Below are 24,166 nucleotides of genomic sequence, written 5' to 3'. Positions count from 1 at the left end.
GCACCCTTTTGCTGCGGTATGCCAGCCCAAGCCAGCCATCATGTAAACACGTGGATGATATAGCATATTTGACTAGGTACACCTAGTCAATGTGGCTGGCGTACTCAGAGGTAGCTGTTGGGCATGCTTTTCTTCTTGCAACTCCCTGGAGGGCAGCCAAGAGTAGGCAGGGAGGCAAACTATGGAGAAGCAATAGGCTCACACACCACCTCAGTAGCACTGAGGTAGCAGTGTGCAGTGGTAGGTAGGTGGAGAATAGATAGTACACCCAACAGGGTGGCAGAATCTGTGCTCCCAACCACAGTGCCCACAGCCTGCAGGGGAAGTGCCCATATCCACTCTGGGGGGGGCCTAGCCTTCCAGAGCTTCCCGGTCTGGGCGGTACTTGTGGACTTCTGACCCCTCTTTAAAGAGACCCTCGGAGCCACATCTGTCCCTGCCTTGAGCTTTCTTGATGCCTATTGACCCCGTGCCTCCCAACACCTATGCCTCCATATTCCTAGAGCAGCCCGGCCCGTCTCCCATCCAGAAGTGGCTCTTTCCTACTGGGGGAATCCTGTGCCAGCTAGGATCTCTGTCCATGCTAAACCTGGCCTCCACCCTCTTGTCCTTGGGTTGTGTTTTGGGGATGGACCCGAGGGACTCCGAAGGGCCCCGCATACTCAGAAGCCATGTATGGAGGACCTTTCCATTCCCACTTGCTGCAAGGGCACCATGGGAGCTGCCTACCCACCAATTCCTCATAGCCATCTGTCAGCTCCCACTGGGCAGGTGACACAGTGGACACAGAGAGGTAGGATTGCAGAAGTGCCAAGATCCAACCTCAAATTAAATCACTCCAAAGCAGCAGCCTGAACCATGACCTCTTAGGGAGATTTCACTCTAGAAGATGCAAGCATAGTGGCTCAGTGGTAGAGCATTTGCCTAGCATACTTGAGGCTCTGGGTTTGATTCCCAGTATCTTTTTGTTTTGGAAGAAAGAAAGTAGGGAAGGAGGAAGGGAGGGAGGGAGGGAAAAGAAAAGTGTCTTTGTGGATGAAGTTTAGCACCTACCAAACCACGCCCAATTCTAGCTCCTAGAGCACTTGTAACCTTCAGTGGGAGAAGGACAATGTCAAGTCAAATTCTAGGAAAACCTAGACAAGACAATGGTTATGATTTATATACTCCCTTTTTAAAACCAGTAAGTCCTTTCTCTGAAAGGAAGATGTTTACAGTTGGGAAAAGTGAGGCTCAGAGAAAAAAGATTAGAAAGAGTCAGAAAGGGAAAGTAGAGCCTCATGAGGACCCTCCCCTTCCCCAAGAAGGAAAAGGAAGAGAGCAGAGAGCGAGGGGCAGGGCTTCCTATCAAAGAAGCACTCTGCCTTCTATGATAGCCTGGCCTCAGACCTGTACATGTTCCCTCCTACTGCACTCACATTCTGAATACTGAGTCTTAGATCCAGAGCCCAGTTTGAACCTTCCACGTGGTTCTTAATGCTAGCATGTCCAGGACTTCCCTCTGCTCTAGATGCTGCTGTCTCTGGTCAGCTCCCTGGGCATGCACAAGGGAGGGTAAGATATGCACTCAAGTACATAGGTGCTCAAACATGCATGTGTGAATTTAGAGTTCACACAAGAGTCCACTCAAGATCTTCTGAGGACAGAGAAATGTCCCCACCATGGTATCTGGACACTCAAGGGTGCAAAGGCTTGAGGAACAGACAGGAGTGTATTCTTGCATGGGTTCTTAACATGGCCAGAGTTTATCCCAGGATCGGTGAGGGAGGTATCAGGAGGCTGGTTGGAAGAATGGACCAGACCTTTCTTTTTTCTTTGAACTGTATTGGAAAGCAGCCACCGGAAGCTGTTTGTAGCCAAAATGTACCTCCCTTACATCCTCCTATTCAGGTCCCTTCCTTAGGCTCAGGCCCAAGTGATAGCTCCAGAGGTCAGGTGTATTGGCACCCTGTGACTCAGTCCAGCTTCATAAACCCTAGGACCAGGGATCTCAGGGTGGCTTTCCGGCTGGTGGTCTGGACACCCACCCAGCAGTATGCAAGCTCTGAATAACATCTCAGTTGGCCTGGTCCCAAGTCAGCCTATGTCTTGGCAGCTTCTGCTCCTGCCTGTGAGGGTGACTTCACTTTGACTTCATATCTGCAGAGTGATGTACAGATTGCTTATTCAGCCCTGAGCTCAGCCAGGCAGGAGGGTGGGGCTCAGCATACTGCAGGAGAGGAGCAGCAGAGCCCCTCCCCAGGCTCAGGTTCCGGAACCAGTTTGTTCACTCCAAGGTCCTACAGGAGTCTGTTTTCCTTTCCTTCCACCACTAAGTGCAAGCCAGGCTTCAAAAAGCAGCTGGAGTGGGGAGAGCTGGGCTTTCCCCACAGAGCTCTAGAGCCCATATCTGACCTTCCACTTCCTGTCTAAAAGCGCCCATATCAAGCATAAATATATTTAGGTATAATTTCTTTGTGGGGGGGAAGGTAGATTTTTCTGGTAAACTTCTGTTTTCATCCCCCCCCCCAACATGCATCCCTGTACCAGCTGCTGTGTCAGTTCACATCCAAAGAGCTCTTCAGTTTGGTGGAATAAGAGCACAATTCCAAGCATTAGACTACAGTAGCGGGTCTCTTTGAAAGGTGTGCTGTTAGCCAGTTCCTTGATCCTATTGGTTGTACCGGTCCCGGAAATCACAAATAAGCCCATCAGGACCCCCCCCTCCACCACGGGATATGCTAGATGCTGGAAGCAGGCTCTCTCGCCCTCTTTCTCTTGGTCAGGGCTCCTCCCCTCTTCCCTCCTCTAGCCTCAGAAGAGGCTGCAGGCTCCAAACGCACTTCCCACTCCCGCCCCCCTGATAAATGGCGGAGGATGCTCTCCGAGTCCAGAGACTGGATGGACATCCATCTAATGTCTGGGTCTCTTTGAGAGTATAGGTAACAAGTCGGTTCAGGCCCTGAATCTTCTGTGTTGCTCTTTCCCGGAGGCGGGAAAGGACAAACGCAGAAACTGCAAGCAGACGTACAGGGTGAGAAAGTGTCTGTACCAGCAGATGATCATGGATCCAGGCTACCTATAGTCGGCCAACATCCGCACCACAACCCAAAAGCACCCAGCTTCAACCGGCCCTCCGCCAGGAAGGAAATCGCAGTTCTCGCAGCAGTCGGGTGCCGCCCCACCTTGCCCCACGTAGTACCTGGAGCCCCGCCCCTATACACACACCCGCTACCCCCTGGTCCCGCCCCTGCTGCTGCCCCTCCCTCTGCGCCCTGCCCTGCCCCACTCTGCTCCCCGGGCGCAGCCAGAGCAGGTCTGCAACTGGAACCGGGCACACAGCCGCGGAGAGCGGTTCCGAGTCCGCACCTGGGAGTCGCTCCCGGACGCAACGTGCCCGCAGTGCCCGCAGTGCCCGCTGCGCCCAGGCTGGCATGGGGAGACCCGGCTGAGCGCCGTACCCCACCGCCGAGACTCGCCCGCTCTTCAACCGCGGCCCTCGCGCGCACGGGCGATGGCGAAAGCGACGTCCGGCGCCCCAGGGCTGGGGCTGAAGCTGTTTTTGCTGCTGCCGCTGCTGGGCGAAGGTGAGTGAGTCCTACTGGCTGCTAGGACCGAGCGACCGGGGCGAAGTTAGCGCTGTGCACCGAGCCGGGGAGGTGACGCGCGCGTAAGTGCTGTTACATTGGCTGGCATCGGCCGGCTGCACGGCTGGTGGCCTCCGGGCCTGGGAACCGGGTCTCTGCGGGTAGCTAGCGGCTGCTCCCGGAGCGCTCGGGCCGCCGGCTGGGCGGGGCTCGGATCGGTGCGGGTCGCTGGCGGGACAGCGTGGTGGGTGCTAAGCCAAAGCCGCAGCTGCTAACCCTAGGCTGGTCGTGTCTCCAGCCGCAGCCGCGTGCCCCGGGGGAAGCGGACAGATCTTGTCGTGGTTGGGAAGCAGCAGCGAGCGGCCAGGGTAGGCAGCCCTGGGAAGCTCGCGACTTGCGCCAGAGCTTAAAGACTGCTGCGTCCAGGTTTTCTTTTCGCGTTTCACTCCCGCACTTGCAGTAGCTCTGCTCTTCTGGTTGAAGGATGCTGAGGCTCTTTAGTAGTGGTTATCTTTCCCTTGTGTGTTTTTGACGCCCTGGTCTTTAAAAACCTAAAAGCCTGTGGTTTCTGGAGTATCTTAACACTCTAGCATGACAAGGTCTTAGCCCTGCCCGGTATTCAGCTGGAGCACCTGAAAGTGTGAGTTCCGGATGTTTAACAGGGTCCTGGACTGACAATTATTTATCCAGCGCTTTGGACCAGGCCACTCCGGAGTCGAGTGTGGTGATGTGCTCAGCATCATAAGCACATAGGAGTCCTTTATTAGGCGTGGCTTTCAGAGGCTGGTCACTACCCTTATTCCTATACCCTGACCAAATGAACCCTAAGGATGCAGGATATTGACCTCCGTGGTTGCAGCTGTTAGTGTCCTTCCAACCTACCCTAACTTGGTTCCCCTTGGAAATTATATATAATATTTATACATACGTACGTACATACATACATACCACGTTTCTCTCTGATGCCAGAACAGAACCCAGGCCACCCTCGTCCCCATCTGCACGAAGGGCTTTTTCTCTGCAGCCTTTGGGAACAGAAAAAGCCTTGATCATCTTGTCTGTAGCCCGGTGTCTTGCAGAGACTGGATTCAAGACCAGCTCAGAGTTGCATTTGTGGGCCTCCCAGCACCACGGAGAAGGATGCTGAGAGGGGATGGGATAAAGATTTTATCATCTCTGGGGGGAAAATAGATTGGAGAGTCTGCTTCTATATTTTGGGGGTGCTGGGGCACAGTGTTGTTGGGGGGCGGTTTGTAGGCAGGAGGTTGCCTAGCAAACCTGGAAATACAGAAGTTAACACTGCGGAGCTTCCCTGCGTCTTTGGATTTAAACTTAATAATTTTCAGGTGTGAAGTCAGGAGTGGACTTAGGAAGACGTGTCAGGTAGCTTCCCCAAACCCGCCTAGCCCTGAATTTAGCAAGGTCTCCAGTGGTTGCAGAGAGCCAGCTCAAGGATCTGGCCTGTGGCATTTGGCAGGGCTATAGGGAGTTTTCTATGTGAGACCCCTGCCCCCAAAGAATCAGGTGGCCACAGATAGTATGTACAATTCAGGGACTATGAGCCCCGTCTTAAACCCACCCCTTTCTGGATGGCCAAGAAACGATGATGGTGCTACAGGGAGGGGAGAAGCAGCCTCATATCCCGGAAGAAATAATTAGGCTTTTGGAGAAGCCCTGTAGCCTTGACTGTGGAGCAGCGATTGTGACCATCACTGATCTGCTCCTGACTGCCACTAGAGAGCACGGGTGCGGTTCCTCCGCGTATTATAGGGAGCAGCTTGGGCTCCTGCGCCCTCTAGTGGACACTGTGTTCTAGTTGCTGGTCCTGTCCCCCAGGGTTTGGAGTGGTTCCTTAGAGAAGAGGGAAATTTGCTCAGCTCACACTTAAACCTCATTCCGGGTTATCATGAAGACATACCTCCACCCTTTCCCATGAACGCATGCTCAAGAGACCGGTGGGTACATATGTACTCCCACAGCAAGGCCTGACTCCCTTCGTCTTCCAAAGAACCCCACATGTCAACAGCACTGTGCCACACCCCCTCATCTCACTACTGTCAGCCCCAGTGTCCTGGAGCTAGAGATGGCATCTTCCTTCTCCAAGTTTTTAGAATTGTCTTGATTTTTTTTTCCACTGCAGTACAGATACAACTTGACTGTATGGACGAGGATACTAAATGGAAGCTTCTCCAGCTCCCATACATGCCCCAGAACACCTTGGTTCCCCACCCACACACCCCACCCCAGCTACTTGGCAAGACTTGTCCCTCATCTTCCTGGCTTGGCATCTTGTTTAACACCTCTAGCAGTAAGAACCAAAGGATCTGGCACCGTGTCATGGGAAGGTCCCTTTCTGGACAGCCCTTCTATAAGTGTGAGGGATGCATATCTGCATACACCAGCAACCTCGTGAGTAAGCGTCTGGGGCACACAGATTCACTCTTTTGTTTCTTCTTTCCTCTCTCCCCTTACTGAGCCCAAGGGGATCCTGGAGACTTGTTCCGATTCTCCCGGATCCAGGCTCACCTGGGCCCTTCCTTGTCTCTTGCCTCCAGCTTGCTGAGCTCCAGTGCTCATACTGGGCCAGCCAGGGAGCTCCTGAGGGTGGGGCCTGAGCGCAGACAGCCAGTGGGGAGGTTACTGAGCCCTTTCACTAGATTGCCTTTATTTTGTAGAATTGCTTTAGGAATGGGCTAAGTAAATCACTGCTTCCTTGGTGGTGTGAAGAAAATGGGTTGCATCCACCTAATGGGGTGCTAATGGCCTTTTAGCCAGGGGAGGGGAAAACTAATTAAAAATTATGGTATCTGTTGAAATGGAGTCTGGGATAGGAAAGGAAAGGGAAGCTGGAAGCTGCTACCTCCCTCGGGATCCCTTCCTCTGCAGCCTGGCAGAGGACTCTGTTGGTCCTATTTCCTGGTAAACTAGCAGACAACCGTGTGAGGTCTGTCATCTTCTTTTCCCATTTTACAGGTGAACAAACTGAGGCTCTGCCAATCTGTAGACTCTGGAACCTGTGGCTAAGAACTCCCTCACTCCTGCCTCTCGTTTTTAGTAAGTCCTATCTCTGGGCCAGTAGAGCTTGGTTCCAGGAGTAGAGCTGGGAGAAGCAAGTGTCACTCACGTTTGACTGCAGGTGCTCTAGAGAATGACTAGACCAGATGTAGGGGTGACTTGTGTCATGTAGCCCCACCCACAGACACCAGACCCAAGCCTCTTTGGGTCTGAGCAGAGTTCTCAGTGAGAGATGTTTGCTGCTCTTACTGACAGTAGGAATCCTGTGGGCTAGAAATGAACACTAGGTCTGGCTCTGTCAGAGCTGTCCTGGGAAGGGAGCCTGTGTGCTCCAGGCCTGTCGAGAAGGCGTGTTTGCAGGTAGCCAGAGGGCTGGTGGGGACAAGCCGTGCAAAGATTGTCCTTTGTACACTGTCTGCTGAGGCACCTGGTACCTTAATGGCCGTGCTGTGCTAGGGGCGAAGTGTGATTGTGTGCTGTCATCCAGGTGGAATCCACTCCCTAGGGCACCGGGAAAAACCAATACAAGAAAACATCCATTGCGTGCCCAGGAAACAAGGGCAAAGTTGGCTGGGAGTCCAGCCTCCACTTGCTGTGGCTCTTTCCTTCTAGATGAGCGGCCATAATTGCACTGTGGAGGGGTGCTGCTTCTGGGGTAAGGACTAGGGCCTGCCTGGATGTCCATCTCTTACCTCAATTTTCCATCAATGCTCTCGACCTTCCTCCTTCCCCGTTATTTTTCTGTGTGAATGACTTGATGGCACTAATCAAAAAGAGCTTTGAGTGGTGTTTTGCAAGGAGGATCTAACGGCAAAAAAAAAACAGAGTAGTTTGGGAGAGGGAAACGTATGGTTCAGATAGAGGTGAACAGCTGGCAGCAAGACAAGGTAACAAGGATGCTGGGCAGCCCCGATGTGGAGCCCTGGGCGTGGGCCCCAGAGGAGGTGATGGCAGCGGACCTCTGTGTGTGAGGCCTGTTGGCTGTGCTCTGGAATGGGGTGTTTCACCTGCAGTGGGGTTCTAACTCCTCTCAGAGGACTCCTGGCAGAGGCTGTGGAGATTCCCTGAGCAGGCTTCACAGCTGTGCGATTTGTTGTAGGGGGCTTCTGGGACCACCCCCCCCCTTCAGCCTGAGACTGGGATCTGTCGGTCCCTGAACCATCTCCTATGAAACCGTGACCTACTCAGGTGTGGTGAGGGGCTCAGCAGAGTGCTGCTGTATTCTAGCAGCTCCGTCTCAGGCACAGTGGTGCCCCTTAGAAGGCGGGCTGGTGAGACCTTGAACGCGGCCTCTGAGGTACCACCTGGGCTCGGAGGAGAGCAGGTGGCCACCCACAAGCAAACATTCGTGTTTGCTTTTTCCTCGTAGGTAGCTCCACTCACCCAAGCTTCCCAGATGCTACTGTAGGTTAACTGCATCTGAACAGGTGTGCGCCTGCCCTGTGAGCTGGCCGTGTGGTCTCTTCTCTGCAGCAAGAGGTAGCAGCAGTCCTGTGGCCCAGATCTTAGCAGATGGGGCCTCTTCTTCCAAACTCGGGAGTATCAGATACCCCTCGTGGTGCCAGGTCTTCCTCCTCTGTGACCTGCGGTGCTGGAGTCTGAATTCTTCGGGGCTGTGTGAAAGGCAGCGAGACCCTAAAGCAGGAGGCGAGGGAAGCTGGTCAGTGTTCATTGAAATTGATTCCACTCCCTCACATTAATTTCACACTTGAATTCCAGGAAGAAAGTTTGGGGGGGGGGATTTTTAATACCTTGAAACTTAAGAAACCAGGAAATGTGAGTGCCAGGACTCATGGCTGGGGGATGAGAGCAGGGCTGCCGGGCACACGGTGAGTGTGGGGGGGATCGCTGACTTAGACATTTTTGCCACTATGACAGGAAAAGTTGGGGCCTGATTCTGGGTGACTTGGGGACTGTCTTCTCCAGTCTTTCTCTATGGCTCTCTACCCTTACCTAGGGTAACTACGGCATATATGTGGAAGTCAGGGATCCATTTCTACACACCCATGATCCAAGCAGCAAATGGTTCTGGGAACCACCCTCGTCCCTGGCAAGATGAGCTTAAAGTGCTGAGGACCTGGAGATGTTCTTTGCCCCCATGAGTATTCTGCCTGGCTGTGACTCAGCACAGGTGGTCTGCTGGAGGTTGCCTTTGCAGAAGATTCATCCAGTAGGTCCACATCTGTAGAAGCCTACAAAGGCTGGCCTGAGGTACATTTCAAACGTGTTCTTCCCTAGACACCCCAGACTGTACCTACAGTACTGAGTAACAGACAACCCAGTCTGGTCTTGGTGTCTTAACATAAGTGCCCTACCTATGTGGCAGCTGGCATGTCCTCTACATCCAGGAATGGCCTCTCCCAAAAGAAGCTGCACCCCAGAGCCATATGCACTGAGCCATATGCACAGAAAGATCCAGAGCTTGGTGGAGCCAGGCTTGGAATGGCATTGTGTCACTTTGCCTGTGTTGTGAATCACTGCACGGAGCCCCATCTCCATGAAGGGGAGGGAGCCTGGGAGTACAGAGAGAAGTGGAGGGGGTCTCCAAACTTTGGACCCTCTTTAGTTTGGTTTCTGTTGTTGTGATAAACACTGAAAGCAATGTAGTTAAGCAAAGGACTTCTTACAGCTTATAGTCTATCATGAAGGAAAGTCAGGGCAGGACCTGGAGCAGAGGCCAGGCAAGAATGCTGCTCACTGCCTTGCTTTCTATGCTCAGCTTGTTTTTATTTATACAAACTAGATCTGCTCTAGACATGGCATTGCCCACCATGGAATGGGCCCTCTCATGTCAATCAAGAAAATTCACTCACAACTTGCCCACAGGCCAATACGATGGTGGCATTTTCTTAGTTGGGTTTTTCTCTTCCCAGATGATCCTAACTTGTGCCAATTTGACAAGCAAACAAATAAAAGCTTACCGTCCCAGACCAGGTTCACTGGCCTCTCTAAGTGGACCACTCTGCCCATTTTTGAGGATAGTGCAGCAGGGGCATATGCTGGGCCCAACAGCTTTAGGTGAGAGAGGTGACATGATTGAAATTGTCTTTAAAAAAAAAAAAAAAAAAAAAAACCTAAGTGAAACAAACGAAGCATAAAGGTAACCATTTTTAAGAGGATAGTGCAACATGACTTAAGCTGTCCCAATGTCCGTGTGTCCCCTCTGTAGTTCCATAATACCCTTGTTATGCCCAAAGAATGTCATGTATACATTGAACAGTTGTCCCCATTCTTCAAGCCTGCTGCTATCTCTAGAAGTGCCTGTTCAGGGCATGTCATGTAAATGGCACAATGTTTATGGTAGTTTGTGGAAGTATTTATCTTCATTGTAGCATGAGTCAGTACATCATTCTTTAAGGGTGACTAATACTCCTTTTGCTTGGATACAGCCATACTTATGTATCCATTATTTCCTGACCCTGAGGGGTATGGTTTCTAGTGTGAACAATGTTTCTAAGAACATCCTCTTGTTTTCAGCTTTCCTGGGAATGCAACTGCTTAAGGCTTTGGTGTTTGGTCTTTGAGCAGCTACTGAACTGCCCTTCCCCAGAGGCCTGTCGTTTCCAGCAGCTGTGCAAAGTTACAGTGAGCCTCTCCCACACTCTCTAGTTCCTGCTGTGGCTTGCTGTCCATGCTGTTGTTTGGGCATGCTGGCCTACCACCCCTGTCTGCCACCCACCCTTGTCATCACAGTCCTCCACAGTCTTATTTGTTGGTATGTTTGTGTTGCTCTGATTTTAACCAGGATGGTCTACAAGTCTGAGCATTTGGGACTCTCCCTTGGAGTGTGTGGGCTTACCACAGCAACTTTCCCTCCCTAAGAATCTATCGGTAGCCAATAACTCAACAGGGAGAGGCTAAGGCCCCCTTGAGCCCACTCTGTGATTGGCTGTTGACATGTAGGCTTCTGTAGTCTGGTCATAGGCGTGTGAGGCTGCAGTGAGATCATGTTTGGAATGGCAGTGTCGCACCCTAAGGATAACATTTGAGGGGGGGAGCCTGTTCTCCTTCTCTTCCAGCTCTTACATTCTTTCTCTTCCCAGTGTTCTTTGAGCCTTAGAGTTCATGGTATAAATATCTTGCTCAGCGCTGAACGCCTTTGGCCATTTTTGAGTTGAGTGCCTTTGACCTGTCATCTCTGCCAGGCATGGCTGAGAAGCCCCTTCATCCAGCAGCATCTCAGTTATGAGAAGCCTCTTGAGAAGACATTGATGTCCTTGGATGAACACTGAGTCTCCACTGCCCACTGAGTGTCTGAGTTTCTCTGGACACCAGGACCCTTGCGCCACACTGAGCACAAATGTTCTAGAAACAATGGCATTACAGCTTGTGCAGGAAAAGCAGATGCCCTGGAAACCTCCCTGTGAAAGGGGAGGTTGCTGGGAACCAGAGACCCACCCCACACCCAACCAGGGAACTGGCGGCCTGGGAAGCCAGGGCTGCCCTCTCACCCTGCCTCCATCTAGACTAAAAATAACTGGGCAGATTGGTCTAAGTTGATTACGGTAATTGCTGCTGTGATGTCATGCCGCTGGCTAGAGCTGTGTAGCGGGGGAAGGCAGGCGGTATGGAGGCACTGGCCTCTCTTTTGCATTCAGACTCAGGGTTCGCCACCACAAACAACAAGATCCAGGTACCAGTGATGGGCCTTCAGCAGTGGCCTGCCCTGTCATACCAGGGCCCCCAGGATTCTAGTGCATTTGGCTCTGCGTCCTTGCAGAGCCAGGAACCGCTCCTGTGAGGTCCCCGGCTTGTATTCCCCCACTCTCCTCCCTCCAGAGTAGAAGCTCAGAACTTTTTTATCTACCAACTCTTTCCCAGGAAGTCCTCTGTTTCTTCCCCAGGGACTAAAGTGGCCTCTGGCTGCTATTGCACCTCAGTCTTTGGTCAGGGCACACTAAGATGTCCCTGGCTTTCCAGCTTCCCTTTTGCCCTGAGCAGATCCGTGCAGTGTGGAGAAATACTGTGAGATTGTCACATGTGGATACATCTTCCTTAGGAGCTGTGCCTCCTCACAAGTTGTAGATTGCGTGTAAGGATTCAGGCATTGTGCTGGCCTGCCCCTGTCACCTGGCAGAATGCACTCAGGCAGTACTCTGGTCAGCCCAGGGTTCCATGAGTACCAGTCTGCACGCAGGTGTAAAGGACCCCTTTAAAAGTCAGATGCCTGCCCACTTATGCTCTCTTTTGCTTTCTCTCTTCCTCTCTCTTTTTTTGCTTTGTCTTCTCTCTCTCCCCTCTCTTTTTCTCTCCCCCCCCCCCCCGTTCCTGGTGCCTCTATGTCTCTTCCCTTCTCCCTCACTCCCCTTTCTAAATAAACTCATTTAAGCTCTATCTGCCTGGTGTGTTCTTCCCTCACCACCTCGGTCACCCTCACCTGCTATGGAACCTGCTATGTTCCTCACGTGGTCCACTGCCTTGGGACCCCACTCACTTGGGACCACCTCTCCCCCCCCCTTCTGCAGCCTTTATTCTTATAACTGTATCTAAAGAATAACATTGCAGGCATGATCCCCACACAGAAGCAGGAATGGCTCTGTACTGACTGCAACATCCCCCTTCTGGCATGTTCGTGGTACCGGGACCTTTCAGCCATTAAAGGGTAGGACTCCACGATACTCACACTCAGTCGGTTCTCCTGTATCCAGTGAGTCTAACACTGGGTTCTGCACCTGTGGGAGCTCCTTCCATGCAGGAACCTCTGGTGGGATGGCGCCCGAGCAAACTCCACCTGGTCCCACATTCCTGAGCCCTCACTTTGTTGTGGGGCTCCTGCCCTGACTCCATCTCACTGAAATATCAAAGAGCCATTTTATAAGCACCGAAGAAACTTCAAGGGGCATCAGACTTTCTGAGGAGAGCCTGGGAAGACATGGATGAATCTCCATGGTGGCGTTTTCAGCCTGCTGCTGCGGGCCTGTAAATGGATGGCCCCTGGTCCTGGATCTCTGTGACCTGGTTTCTCAAAAGCACTATATGAACAGCTGTCACTGAACAAAGGGGCCTGGCCAAGCTGGCTAAGTCCTAAATCACTGTGTGGCCTGGGGCCATTCTCTGTCTTGGTTTATTGCTCAGTGAGATGGGAATCGTAACATCCATTAGGAGTTTTGATGTGCTTAAAACAGCACTACAGAAATCTCATTGGTGAATATTGAAGGTGACGCAAAGGGTGCTGGGATGGAGTTGTGGTATGCGGGGTGGCCTTGAGGTATGTGGGGTGGCCACTCGGCACGTGGGCATGTTCTAAGTCACGGTGCTCTCTCGGCTGGGTATGTGGGAACAGCTGCACAGTCCAGAGTCATCAGGGTCAAAGCTGCTAGTGCCTTGACCCAGTTGCACCAGCAGTAGTTAAGGCCGTGAAGTACTAGAGAGAGCCCTGGAGCTAAAGGGGCCTGGTCTCCTACACGCGGCCAGCTATATACCACTTGGGTGGCCAGGCCTTGTCCTAGGAAAGAAATTAATTGTAACCTAATTGGCAGTTTCCTTTGTATAGAAGCCGGAAGAAACTGCCAGCAAGACCCACGATTAAGTTGGTAGCAGCTGGGAAATCACATTTGGGTGGGAGCATCCTTCATCTCAGTCAGGCCACTGCAGCTGGTCTGGGTGGCTTGGAAATGCAGGTGGTAGCTACAGCACACTCTGGATAAAACCTGCTCCCCGTGATCCTTGGAGGAGAAGGCTGGCTGTGTGTGTAGAGGGCAGCTCTGGGGTCTGGCTATCCCAATGACCAATTAGCCCCTAACCTCAGCACCTCAGTGGTGTGGTAGATGCCCTCCTTACCCGCAGCAGAGAACGATATAATGATGAGATGCTTCAAAGGGCTGAACCCTGGGGCAGTACTAATGTGATTGGGAGAGATGATGTCCTACAGCACCAGCTCAGGGGATGGGACATGTAAGGACCATAAGTGGATGTACAGGGAGAGCAGAGCCTCCCAAGCCAGGAGCAGCCCAACCCCTATACCAGGGTTCTTCTGTCTAGCTGCTATCAGCCACCCTAATCTGGAAGCCTAGTAAGACAGGTAGGTGTCTATAGAAATACTGCACATTGAGTTCTCTGTTCTATACTAGTGTGTGTGTGGGGGGGGGGGTCCAGACTTGAAGGGATGTTGTGGAGAGAGCTTTGGGAGCTTTACTGTGTGTGGACTCTGAAGATGGGTCTGGAGGTGATGCTGATAGTTGGAGGGAAGATGGAAATGATGGTTAATGATTGCGCAGGTGGTTGTGGTGCTGATGTTAGATGGTGGACATCGAGGTGTGGGGATGGAGAAGATGGGGATGGCAGCAGCCACTGTTCTTAGAACTTCACATCCATCAGCTAGATTTTGCTCCCATCAGCCCTATGAAGAGGAAGGGTTCTTTGGGAGCAGAGGAGAAAATAGTTAAGACATGAATGTATAGCCCTTGCCCAAGCCACTGCCCGAACTCTACCAGACATGGTGCACTTTGTCACCCCAGGTTTAGACCATGATCTTGACTGGAATCCACAATCTGATATGACTCTGCTTCTGACAGCGCTTCTGAGGTCATGATCTTCTAGCCCTGAGAAGCTAGACTTCCTGTTAGCATCTGCCATTTCCATCTCTCTCCTTCCTGAACGTACATCTTCAGTCCTCTGCCCTCCAGGCCAGGCTACCCCTGTCCGGGCTGACACTGCTTCCTAGGTGAGTCCTACCTCCCTGGCCTCCATCTATGGCTTCAGCCAAGTGATTTAGAATGAGCATCGTAGGTCTAGAAAATTATTTTTCTGTCACTGTGTCTAAGTGACTGACAAGGAACAACTCCTAGCTGTTGAGCCATGTCTCCAACCCCTTGTTTGAATTTTGCAAATAAACGGCAATTGTCCTAGTTAGGGTTACTATTGCTGTGATGAAACCCTGATTAAAAACAAGTTGGGGAAGAAAGGGTGTATCGTAGTCCCATCATTAAAGGTAGTCAGGACAGGAACTCAAACAGGGCAGGAAACCTAACGTGCTCCCTGTGGCTTGGCTTGCTCAGCCTGCTTTCTTATAGAACCCAGGATCACCAGGCTAGGGGTGGCACCACCCACCATGGGCTGGGCTGACTCCCATCCATCACTAATTAAGAAAATGCTCTATAGGCTTGCCTACAGCCTCATCTTATGGAGGCATTTTCTCAATTGAGAGTCCCTCCTCTGAGATGACTCTAGCTTGTTCAAATTGACATAAATCTAGCCAGAACAGTATCAGAACGTTTCATTTAAAATTAAGGCCGAATGATGTGTGTGCTGTAATTTGCGTATTGTGTACCCATCCATAGGCACAAGAGCCACATCCACCTTTGGCTGTTGAGGTAATACTGCTATGAAACGGGTGTGTAAATCTCTTTGGGATTTAAGTTCTCTGGGATGACATTCAGATGGAGTTGCTGGATCCTATGGGGGGGTCGTCTGTGTTACATAGTTTGGGGGACCCTCATGTTTTCTATGGCACCTGCATCATTTCAAATTCTGACCGTCAGCATGCGCAAGGCTTCTAAAGAGCTCTTACTATTTGAAAAACATCTGAAAGTTACTGGACATAAACAGAATCAGCAGTGCAGCAGGAACCGTAGCCAAGGTCAACATCCACCACTCTGATTAGTACTTCAGTGAATCTTGCACGGCCTTGTGTTAAGTAGTTTCCATAGCTGTGACCAAAACAACTCCCAGAAACAACTTAAAGGAGATAAACATGTTTTGGCTCAGGTTTTTGTGAAACAAACAGGAGCTGTATCCTTGTTAAGGAGCCACATTGTTATACATTGTTATTAAGTCCCCATGCCTTGCAAGAGTGTGTGTTTCCTAAGCCTAGTAGTCTGCAAAGCATGTTTTTCAGTCAACACTGAACTTGGAGCCCCATGATGTGTGCCCATCCTTTACCTCGCTAAGCTAACTCCTAACCCAGTGAGATATGATTGCCCTTTTGCCTTAGGGAAAAAAAAGTGTCTTCCAAAATACCTTGATGATTCGTCTCCTGTGTGATGTATTCTTGCACTTACCTACCCTACAGGCAGCCTTGAGCCCTGACAGCCCCCCAACCCCCATCCCCCTACCCCCATCCAGGGGTTAATAACTAATTATATGGACAGCTGTTTTCTATCAACCCTGACCCTTCCCCATACAAGAGACCTCAAAAGCTAGTGGAATCTCAACTTTGGGAGAGGCAGCCAGCTGGCCAGTTGTAAATACTGTTTGCTAAATACAGTTTGCTTTAATCAGACAGTCATGGAATTGGTGTCCTTCCCTCTCCCCCACCTCCACTGTGCCCCCCATCTGGTCTAACAGTTTAAGTCCATCTTGGCTGAAAGGGCATGGTGGAGCTGGACAGTTGACATCCCAGTGAGTAGGAAGCAGAAACGGATTCCTGGCTCTCTTTTTCTATTATGCCATCCAAGCCCTCAGCCTTTGGAACAGTGCAGCCCACATTCAGGGCCGCCCCCCGCCCCCCTTAGTTGATCCTTTCTGGAGATGCCCCACAGGCACACCCAGAGTGTATGTGTGCCTCACTAAGCTCTGAGGTGTTTGTTAATCCAGCCAAGTTGACAATCAAGATTAGCCATCCCAGATTGAAAGGCATGCGTCTTAGTTATGCAGCGTTAGGAACTACAATATGCCCACACGACCTGTCTACGAATCAGGACATATGATATTTACACCGCCCCCCCAAACTCCCCATCTGCCACTCTCAGGCTGTCAACCCCATCTGTACCCACCTAACAATCCTAAGGATCACCTGAAACTTGCTGAGGTTCCAACTACATGTGTTCCTTCTGCCTGACTCTCTCATCTGGACAGGATGCCTGTGAGACCCACCCAGAGCAATGTGTGTAGCAGTGGTCCGTCTGTTTTCATTGCCGCCCTAGGATGCTACAGCATGGATGTACTAGTTTGCTTCTCTGAATACCCACTGAAGGGCGTCTGTGTTTCTGGCTCTTGGTTGCCATAAGTAATTCTTCCATGTGGTATTAGGATACTTGATGGATGGGTGGTTGAAGTTCTCCAGGATAAATGGAGTGGACTTGCTGGGTCATCTCTAAGAGCACATGTTGATAAAGATCAATTGCTTTTCTGTCCAGTACTTTCTTTGTTTCTGGTGACTAATGCCTACCCTGCTTATCTGGCAATGTCTCCTGTCTTTGAAATCTCTCCTGGCTCCAGGTGGTTAGTTAAGAAGCTTATTGAATTCTTGGGCTAGCTGGGCTATTGGGATTCTTTTATATTTTCTGCCTTTCTTCTTTTCTTTCTTTGCTTTATTGTGGTGTAATTATCAGTCATGTTTATCTATGTTGATGTTCTTTGGACTAGAGATGGGAAATTCTTGCTAAGGTTAGAATGTAAAACTAACCATGTTTTTTGGCCATGAAGAAGCTGTTTCTTCCACCCCTGCTCACACCCTCGTGTCTCTTACAGCCCCACTGGGCCTCTACTTCTCAAGGGATGCTTACTGGGAGAGGCTGTATGTGGACCAGCCAGCTGGCATACCTCTGCTCTACGTCCATGCCCTACGGGATGCCCCTGAAGAAGTGCCCAGCTTCCGCCTGGGCCAGCACCTCTACAGCGCCTACCGCACACGGCTGCATGAGAATGACTGGATCCGCATCCATGAGGACACTGGCCTTCTCTACCTCAACCAAAGCATAGACCACAGTTCCTGGGAACAGCTCAGCATCCGCAGTAAGGGAATGGCCCAGTGCCCCATCCCCACACCACTTTGGCCTAGCCCTGGAGCAGCCCTCATTTGGGCTGCAAGTCTGTGGCTAGGGATGGCTTCCCTAAGGCTGCTGTGGGCAATGGTGTGCCACATGGGGTAAAGGCAGTTGCTTTGTATCCAGTCTAGTGGGGACCAGAATGACTTTGGGAGCTCTAATTACTCCTGGTCCTCCTGAGGCTATTGGGAGTTGGGAGAGCCGTTCAAGTGACTTGGCATTCTCTCTATGTGGAGTAGAAGCTATTTGCAGTGGGCTGCTAAGGGTGTATAGGTTGTAAGAGATATTCCAAGGAGCTGGAAAAAACCCAGGGGATTAATTTAGCTGGTGACTTGGAACTTGCTGAAGAATACCAGGTCCCAGGAAGGGTGGCTCCACATCTGCAGCAGGCTAGCAGAGGTGTTCAGGAAGGAGGCAGAGCAGATGGAGGACCCAGATGGAGGACCCAGGCAGCAACAGAAAGCTGAGGCTTGGGCTGCATTGGGGCCACACAGGATTCTAGCCCTGGTGGGGAGAATGGGTGATCTGAGTAGCTGTGTGGCATGAGATGGTGATGGTATGAACAGGGTGACTCACACCTCCTGGCACTCCCTGAGACGTGGCCTCGTTCATCTTTAAGCTCCTGTCTGCAAGTAAGAGGCAGAGTGGAACTCTGTGAACAGAGTGAGCGACATCTCCCAGGATGTGCAGAAAAGCTGACCTATTTGACAAGGGCAGCCAGTATTGTAAAATTGGAAGGCACTTGAGTTTGCTGCCAGCAGACACTCTCCAACTGCTTCTCAACTGTGGGTCACAACCCCACAGGATTGCATACACGTATTAACATTATGGTTCATAACAGTAGCAACATGACATTAAGTAGCAACAAGAGAGTTTTATGGCTGGGGTTACCACAACATGAGGAACTGTGTTAAATGGGCACAACATTAGGAAGGATGAGAACCACTGATTGAGACATTTCCTGGAGGAAGTTCTCAGAGGCCTGCCTTGGTCCATAGTGGGAAACTGGAGAATGACAGTCCCTTGGTGGAGGCCAGGGTGGAATGTTCTGTGAAGCTGCAGTTGCCTGAGGACCTATGCCACCCACATTTGACAACTACCTTGGCCAGTCAGAAAAGAAGCATAGCAATTTGGACAGTTTGGTTACAGAATAGTACCTGCAGTGGGATCGTAATGATGCAATATAGGTTAAGAGGAAGCGAACAGAAGAGAAGCAACGGGGGTGTGGAAAAAGCACTTGAAGTTAATGGCCAAGGAGTGTAGCCAGCCAGGCCGTACTATCGGAGCCTGTGCTGTAAGGTCAGCCACCCGAAGGGACCAGGGACCGTTAGCCCCAGGGCTTGAGTACTTCTCTCAAGAGGAGCTGTTTGAACAGAAGCCTGAGTGACAAGAGAGGCAGATGCGAGGGCTAGTGATGCTTCAGGCCTTGGCACCCTGCAGCAGAGGTGGGGAGGCAGCGGAGGCTCGTGGACCATAGTGAAGCTTGGCATCCCTGCCCTACTCTTCATCCCTCACCTGAAAGGGGCTGTCTTCTTTTCTCCCTACAGATGGCGGCTTCCCCTTGCTCACCATCTTCCTCCAGGTCTTCCTGGGGACCACAACCCAGCGAGAGGGAGAATGCCATTGGCCAGGCTGTGCCCGCGTGTACTTCTCCTTCATCAATGACTCCTTCCCAGCGTGTAGCTCCCTCAAACCCCAGGACCTCTGCATCCCAGAGACGGGCCTGTCCTTCCGCATCCGAGAGAACAGGCCCCCTGGCACCTTCTACCGATTTCAGCTGTTGCCTGTGCAGTCCCTTTGCCAGAACATCAGTGTGGCCTACAGGCTCTTGGAAGGTGAGTGGCAGCCTCGGGGCTATTCCTCTGTCCTGTTGGACAGCAGGCATAGTGGTATAAACCCTTTGGGTGAGTCACCTGTCATTTTTTTTGCCACCGTTTAATGTTCCGGCAAATCTCATGCGTGTCTGTCGTGGGCCAAATACTGTTGAAGGAGGTTATGATACAACTGTAGACAAACAGGCTGGCATCTTGCCTGCCTGCAGACTCTAATCCTCTAGAGGATAGAACCTATGGCATGTTGAGGAAACTGGGTGGCTTCTGGAAGGAGGAGTGAGGAGGAAAGAAAAATCGAGAGGACCTGAAATGATAGAGACTACTTTTAATGGTGTGACCAGGGCAGGGGCTGGTAAACAGGGTGGGTTGGTGCCAGATGCACAACTCAGACACAAGAGGGGGCTGAAGTGGGATCTTTTGTGGCAGGGGTACAGTTAGGCACTGGAGGGGCAGAGGCCAACAGGGACAGGCTAGTTCTGTCAGGGAATGTTCCCTGGAGCATGGTGGGGGGGGGGGAGATGTTCCCTGGAGCATAGGGAACTGTGGAGGAAGGTGGGGGCAGGGCGGGGGGGGGGAGAGAAGTCTCCACTTGCCTTTGAAAGGCTTAGTTGGACTCCTACATTGGGTATGGTTCTGGATCAGGGTAGTATATGGTGAAATTATGGAGACAGAGGTGTGCCAGGAGAGGTCCCTGAGTGGGAGGAAGAGCTGGCATGGGCTGGAATTGGCATGGGAATGGGGGAGTGTCCTGGCATGCTCTCATGGAGACCCAGATGGATTCTTCCTGAGCTAGATAAGGGGTGTCCAGCCCAGTTCCAAGGGTTCTGCTAGTGTCACCAAGCATAGCAGACCTGCCGAGGAGCTGGCCCTCTGGGACAAGTGGACCTGCACCCTTTGACATCTTGTCTAGGGTAGAAGACATGAAGGTCCCAAGAGTCCAATCTCAGGTCACACACCTGGGAGATACACAGCAGGAATGTGAACCTTGGATCCAGAAATGTCTGTGTTTTAATGTCAGTATGCCCCCGATGTCCACTATTTGTTTTCAAGTCATGGAACTGTGATGTTGTCTCACATTGTCTAAGATGAGCAAATAACACTTCTGCGATTTTAAAAGTGGCTGATGTTATTCTTAAACCAGCTAGTACCTGGAACTGGCTCTCTACCTATCCTCTGCTCTCCTGGATCCCGCCCCCAGCCCACTATAGAAGTCAGGAGACCCTCCCTGATCATCAGGAGAGATCTGACCTGTGCCAACACTTGTTTGCCCATCTGCATGAATAAAGGCTCCAGACACACACACACACACACACACACACGTAGTAAACACACACCTCAAGCAGCCTGCATTCGGAGTAGTGAGTGCGTACCTACAGAGCTAGAAAGGGGCAGTCACTAGGATGTCAGAGTCCTCACTGCGACTCCTCCATTCTGTCATCCGCTCTGGGTAGAACCTTAAGGAAGGCAGTCCATCCCCCATCCCATTCCCCACTCTCTGGTCATGTGGGGTTCCCTTCTGCTTTGTGACAGGGGAGAATCTGCCCTTCCATTGTGACCCGGACAGCCTGGAGGTGAGCACTCGCTGGGCTCTGGACCGGGAGCTTCAGGAGAAATATGTCCTGGAGGCCGAGTGCATAGTGGGCACTGGTGCCAACCGAGAGAAGGTGACTGTGTCCTTCCCAGTGACCGTGTATGACGAGGACGACTCGGCACCCACTTTCTCGGGAGGAGTTGACACTGCCAGTGGTGTGGTGGGATTTAAGCGGAAGGAGGTTTGTCCACAGTTGGATTTGCTTGTCTGTCGTGTCCTTTGCCTCTGTTGTCAGTTTATACCTTGATCTGTTTGTCTCTTCCATCAGCCATCTAGCCATGTGGCTCTCTTACTTGTCCCCTTTGTCTTGTCTGTTTGGCTGACTGCCAGCCTGATAGCCAGCAGTAAACCGGATTGTGAAAGCCCAAACCTGGGGTGCTTAGTTTGTGTCTAATCAGGCCAAGGGTCCCAGGGGGAGCATCAGGGACAACATTCTGGCTTGTCTGACCTGGTAAGGAGAGCGCTGGCTTCTCTTGGCAGCTGGACAGCTTGTCACAAAAGCCTCTGAAGCAGTCAGGAGCCTGGGTGATGCTGACCAGCCTAGGAGGCATACTACTGCCACCTGCTGGCCATCATGCCACTCTGCAGCCTGCTCCTGTGCTCAGTAGCAAGAGGGAAGAGTTGCTTCTCAGGGGACCCAGGTGCAGGATTCCTAGGGAGTGAGAGTAGGTATGGGGATGGGAGAGAACGTCTGATTGGACAACGTTAGGGTGACCTCAGTGAACCTGTGGCTTTTCTCAGAATTCTTACTGAGGCCATGAGGACAAACACTGAATTCTGACCATCTGCCCCTAGGACTAGTTCTGCTATACATATTTGGTAAACTCTGGCCTGTGCTGTGCCATGCGGTCTTCTGCACCTGCTCTGACTGGAACTCTCTGCTACCTGCAGGGCACTGTTGTGGCCACTCTGCACGTGTTTGATGCAGATGTGGTGCCAGCATCTGGGGAGCTGGTGAGACGGTACACAAGCACACTACTCTCAGGGGACTCCTGGGCCCAGCAGAACTTCCGGGTGGAGCACTCGCCCAACGAGACCTTGGCCCAGGCCAACAACAACAACTCCGTGCGGGCAACCATGCACGATTACAGTAAGGAGCCAATGGTGTGATGTCTTTCCAGAGCGTCAGGACACTCTGTACACACCACACACATAAGCACACAGCACGTGAAAACCGCATACACTGTACACACATTCCAAACACACCAAAAACACAAGAGCACATCCTTCAAGTGCCATGTTTTATGTATGCAAACACCCTGTACAAAAACCCATTTACACATGCTATTTCTACACACCATTAAACATGGCACACTCCATACCAACATAACACACTGCACCCCCCCAAAAAATACACACACTATATACATATCAAATTACAGGACTTAATATACCTTGTATATAAACACATACCACACATATACAATGGGTAACTTCTGTCTCTCTGAAACGCATGTGCACACACACATGCATGTACATACACACCCAAGAGATACAGTTCAGTAGAGTGTCCATCTTTTAAATAGCAGTACTATTGCAAGGCTGCCCACCAGGCCTATTATACGGGCACATAAATGAAAGTAGCATGTGTGTGCAGGGTTGTATGTTGAAGTGGGAGTGGAGTGTGTGGCATAGGGCATGATCGTTGTGTCCCTGCCTACAGAGCTGGTTCTCAACCGGAGTCTGCCCATCTCAGAGAGCCGTGTCCTGCAGCTGGTGGTCCTGGTCAATGACTCAGACTTCCAGGGGCCTGGGACAGGTGTCCTCTTCCTCCATTTCAACGTTTCTGTGCTGCCTGTCACCCTGAACCTACCCAGTGCCTACTCCTTCCCAGTGAATAGGAGGGCCCACCGTTACGCCCAGGTGAGCCCGTGGCCCACTGCATGGCTTGAGATTAGGGGTCCTCAGACTGCATTCTGGGCTGTAGGTGGATGGCAACTCTTCCCTAGCCCTCCAGTGCAGAGTTAGCATAGGTGGAACCATGGAAGGTTCAGGTGGATCCCTGAGCTCTGCTTGTACCTTTTCACCAGAGAGGGCACCTAGCTCCTTCTCGGCTCTTGGAGCAAGCCCCTCCATTTTTGTCTTCTCACTTGGTGTCTTTAAAACATTTTGTGTCGACACAAAAGCATCTCCTGGTAATCCTACATAAGTCTGCTTGAGAAGATGTTCCTGGTGGTGTGCTGATCAGTGGTTTGAGGAATCACTGGCCTCTGGCGGAGTCCTTCAGTGCAAAAGCAAATTTTTACTGGCGAGAATTTGAGCATGCAGCAGACCGTGATTGGCATTGCACCCTCTGGGAAGAAGGTGAAGGGTCACGTCTGCTTTTACAAGTTTATGTGCTAGAGAAATTGCAATGTGATGTTTGTGTTTGTCTTTGGGAAAGTAATAATTGACATGGAAAAGTAAAAGATCAGGGCCACAGTTCAAGGGTTCCAGAGCTTTCCTAGCAGGTGCAAGGTTCTGTCCTGAGCACTCCAAACATAAATGAACCCTAAAAGTGGAAAATAAGCAGAGTGTTCACCGAAGAAGATGGGGAAGGAGGTGGGCTTGCCCCTCTCCCACCCATAGCCGCCAGTGACAAGCATTTATGTCCTAGCTTGGTTTTTCTCACGCACACTTGTGGTTTGTTTACAGTTTGGCTGTATATGGTCTCAATGGTCTTCCCAATTCTTACAGTCCGCTTCTGACCCCCATTTACTCCTGTCACCAGCACACAAGGGACCCACCTGTAGATAACCCCTTGGGCCATCCTTCAGGGGGTTAACATCAGGTCATGAGTGGAGATGGCAAAACTCAGGGCCTGAAGAGGAGTTGGAGATGTTAACATCAGGTCAGGATGGCAAAACTTGGGGCCTAAGGAGGAGTTAGAGGTGTCAGTTGGAAGAAGATCTATCTACATTAAACAGACTGAGAAGCCCTAGTTACTGTCCTGTGACTTACTGTCTCCATACTTTTTAAAACCAAATTGAGGCCAGGGACCCTGGACAGTTTGAAGGATCCTCTAAGAAGGTGGATCCTCTGAGAAATGAACCCTCTTCGTAAGGGAAACTGAACAGTCCAGGATGCTGGTTTGTTAGGGAGTCAGTGTGGCACCCATCCGTGCTCCAGGCTTTGAGAGGCTGGCCTCTAGGCCGGTTCTGCACCTGTAGACAGGGCCCCCATATCCAGGACTACTTCAGTAGCTCCTAGCAACCATAGCTCCCTGGAGTGGCTGAGAAGTAAAGGTTCAGTGGCTGGCCCCAGAGCCAAGCATCCCTAGAAAGGGCTCTCTTTCCAGACCTCAGGTGATGACATTGCAGTCACACAACTAGGGTACAGTACTCTAACAATGGGAGACCCAGGCAGGGATTATGAGCCTTGCATCTGATTCCCAATGCTTTGTATCTGCTGAGTTGATGTCCTTAAGCAGAAGGCTGGCCAGGCAGGTGAGCCTAGCACTTCTGAAGCGGTTGAACA

General features: G+C 51.3%; 1 protein-coding gene across 1 annotated transcript in view; it reads left to right on the top strand.

The window, feature by feature from the left end:
• The first annotated feature begins 3,386 nt into the window (after positions 1 to 3,386).
• Ret (ret proto-oncogene) overlaps positions 3,387 to 24,166 on the top strand; it is a 46,182-nt gene continuing 25,402 nt past the window's right edge. Inside the window, exons 1-6 of the mRNA XM_051203809.1 lie at positions 3,387 to 3,566; positions 16,992 to 17,255; positions 18,835 to 19,122; positions 20,650 to 20,891; positions 21,602 to 21,800; positions 22,374 to 22,573. Coding sequence (XP_051059766.1) covers positions 3,494 to 3,566; positions 16,992 to 17,255; positions 18,835 to 19,122; positions 20,650 to 20,891; positions 21,602 to 21,800; positions 22,374 to 22,573 — 1,266 coding nt within the window. The 5' untranslated portion in view covers positions 3,387 to 3,493. The remainder of the gene's footprint in view (positions 3,567 to 16,991; positions 17,256 to 18,834; positions 19,123 to 20,649; positions 20,892 to 21,601; positions 21,801 to 22,373; positions 22,574 to 24,166) is intronic.

Source organism: Phodopus roborovskii, unplaced genomic scaffold (assembly GCF_943737965.1).
Source record: "Phodopus roborovskii unplaced genomic scaffold, PHOROB, whole genome shotgun sequence".
NCBI classification, from domain to species: Eukaryota; Metazoa; Chordata; class Mammalia; order Rodentia; family Cricetidae; genus Phodopus; species Phodopus roborovskii.
Note: the sequence above shows the minus strand (reverse complement) of the source record. Positions and strands in the feature narration are given on the sequence as shown.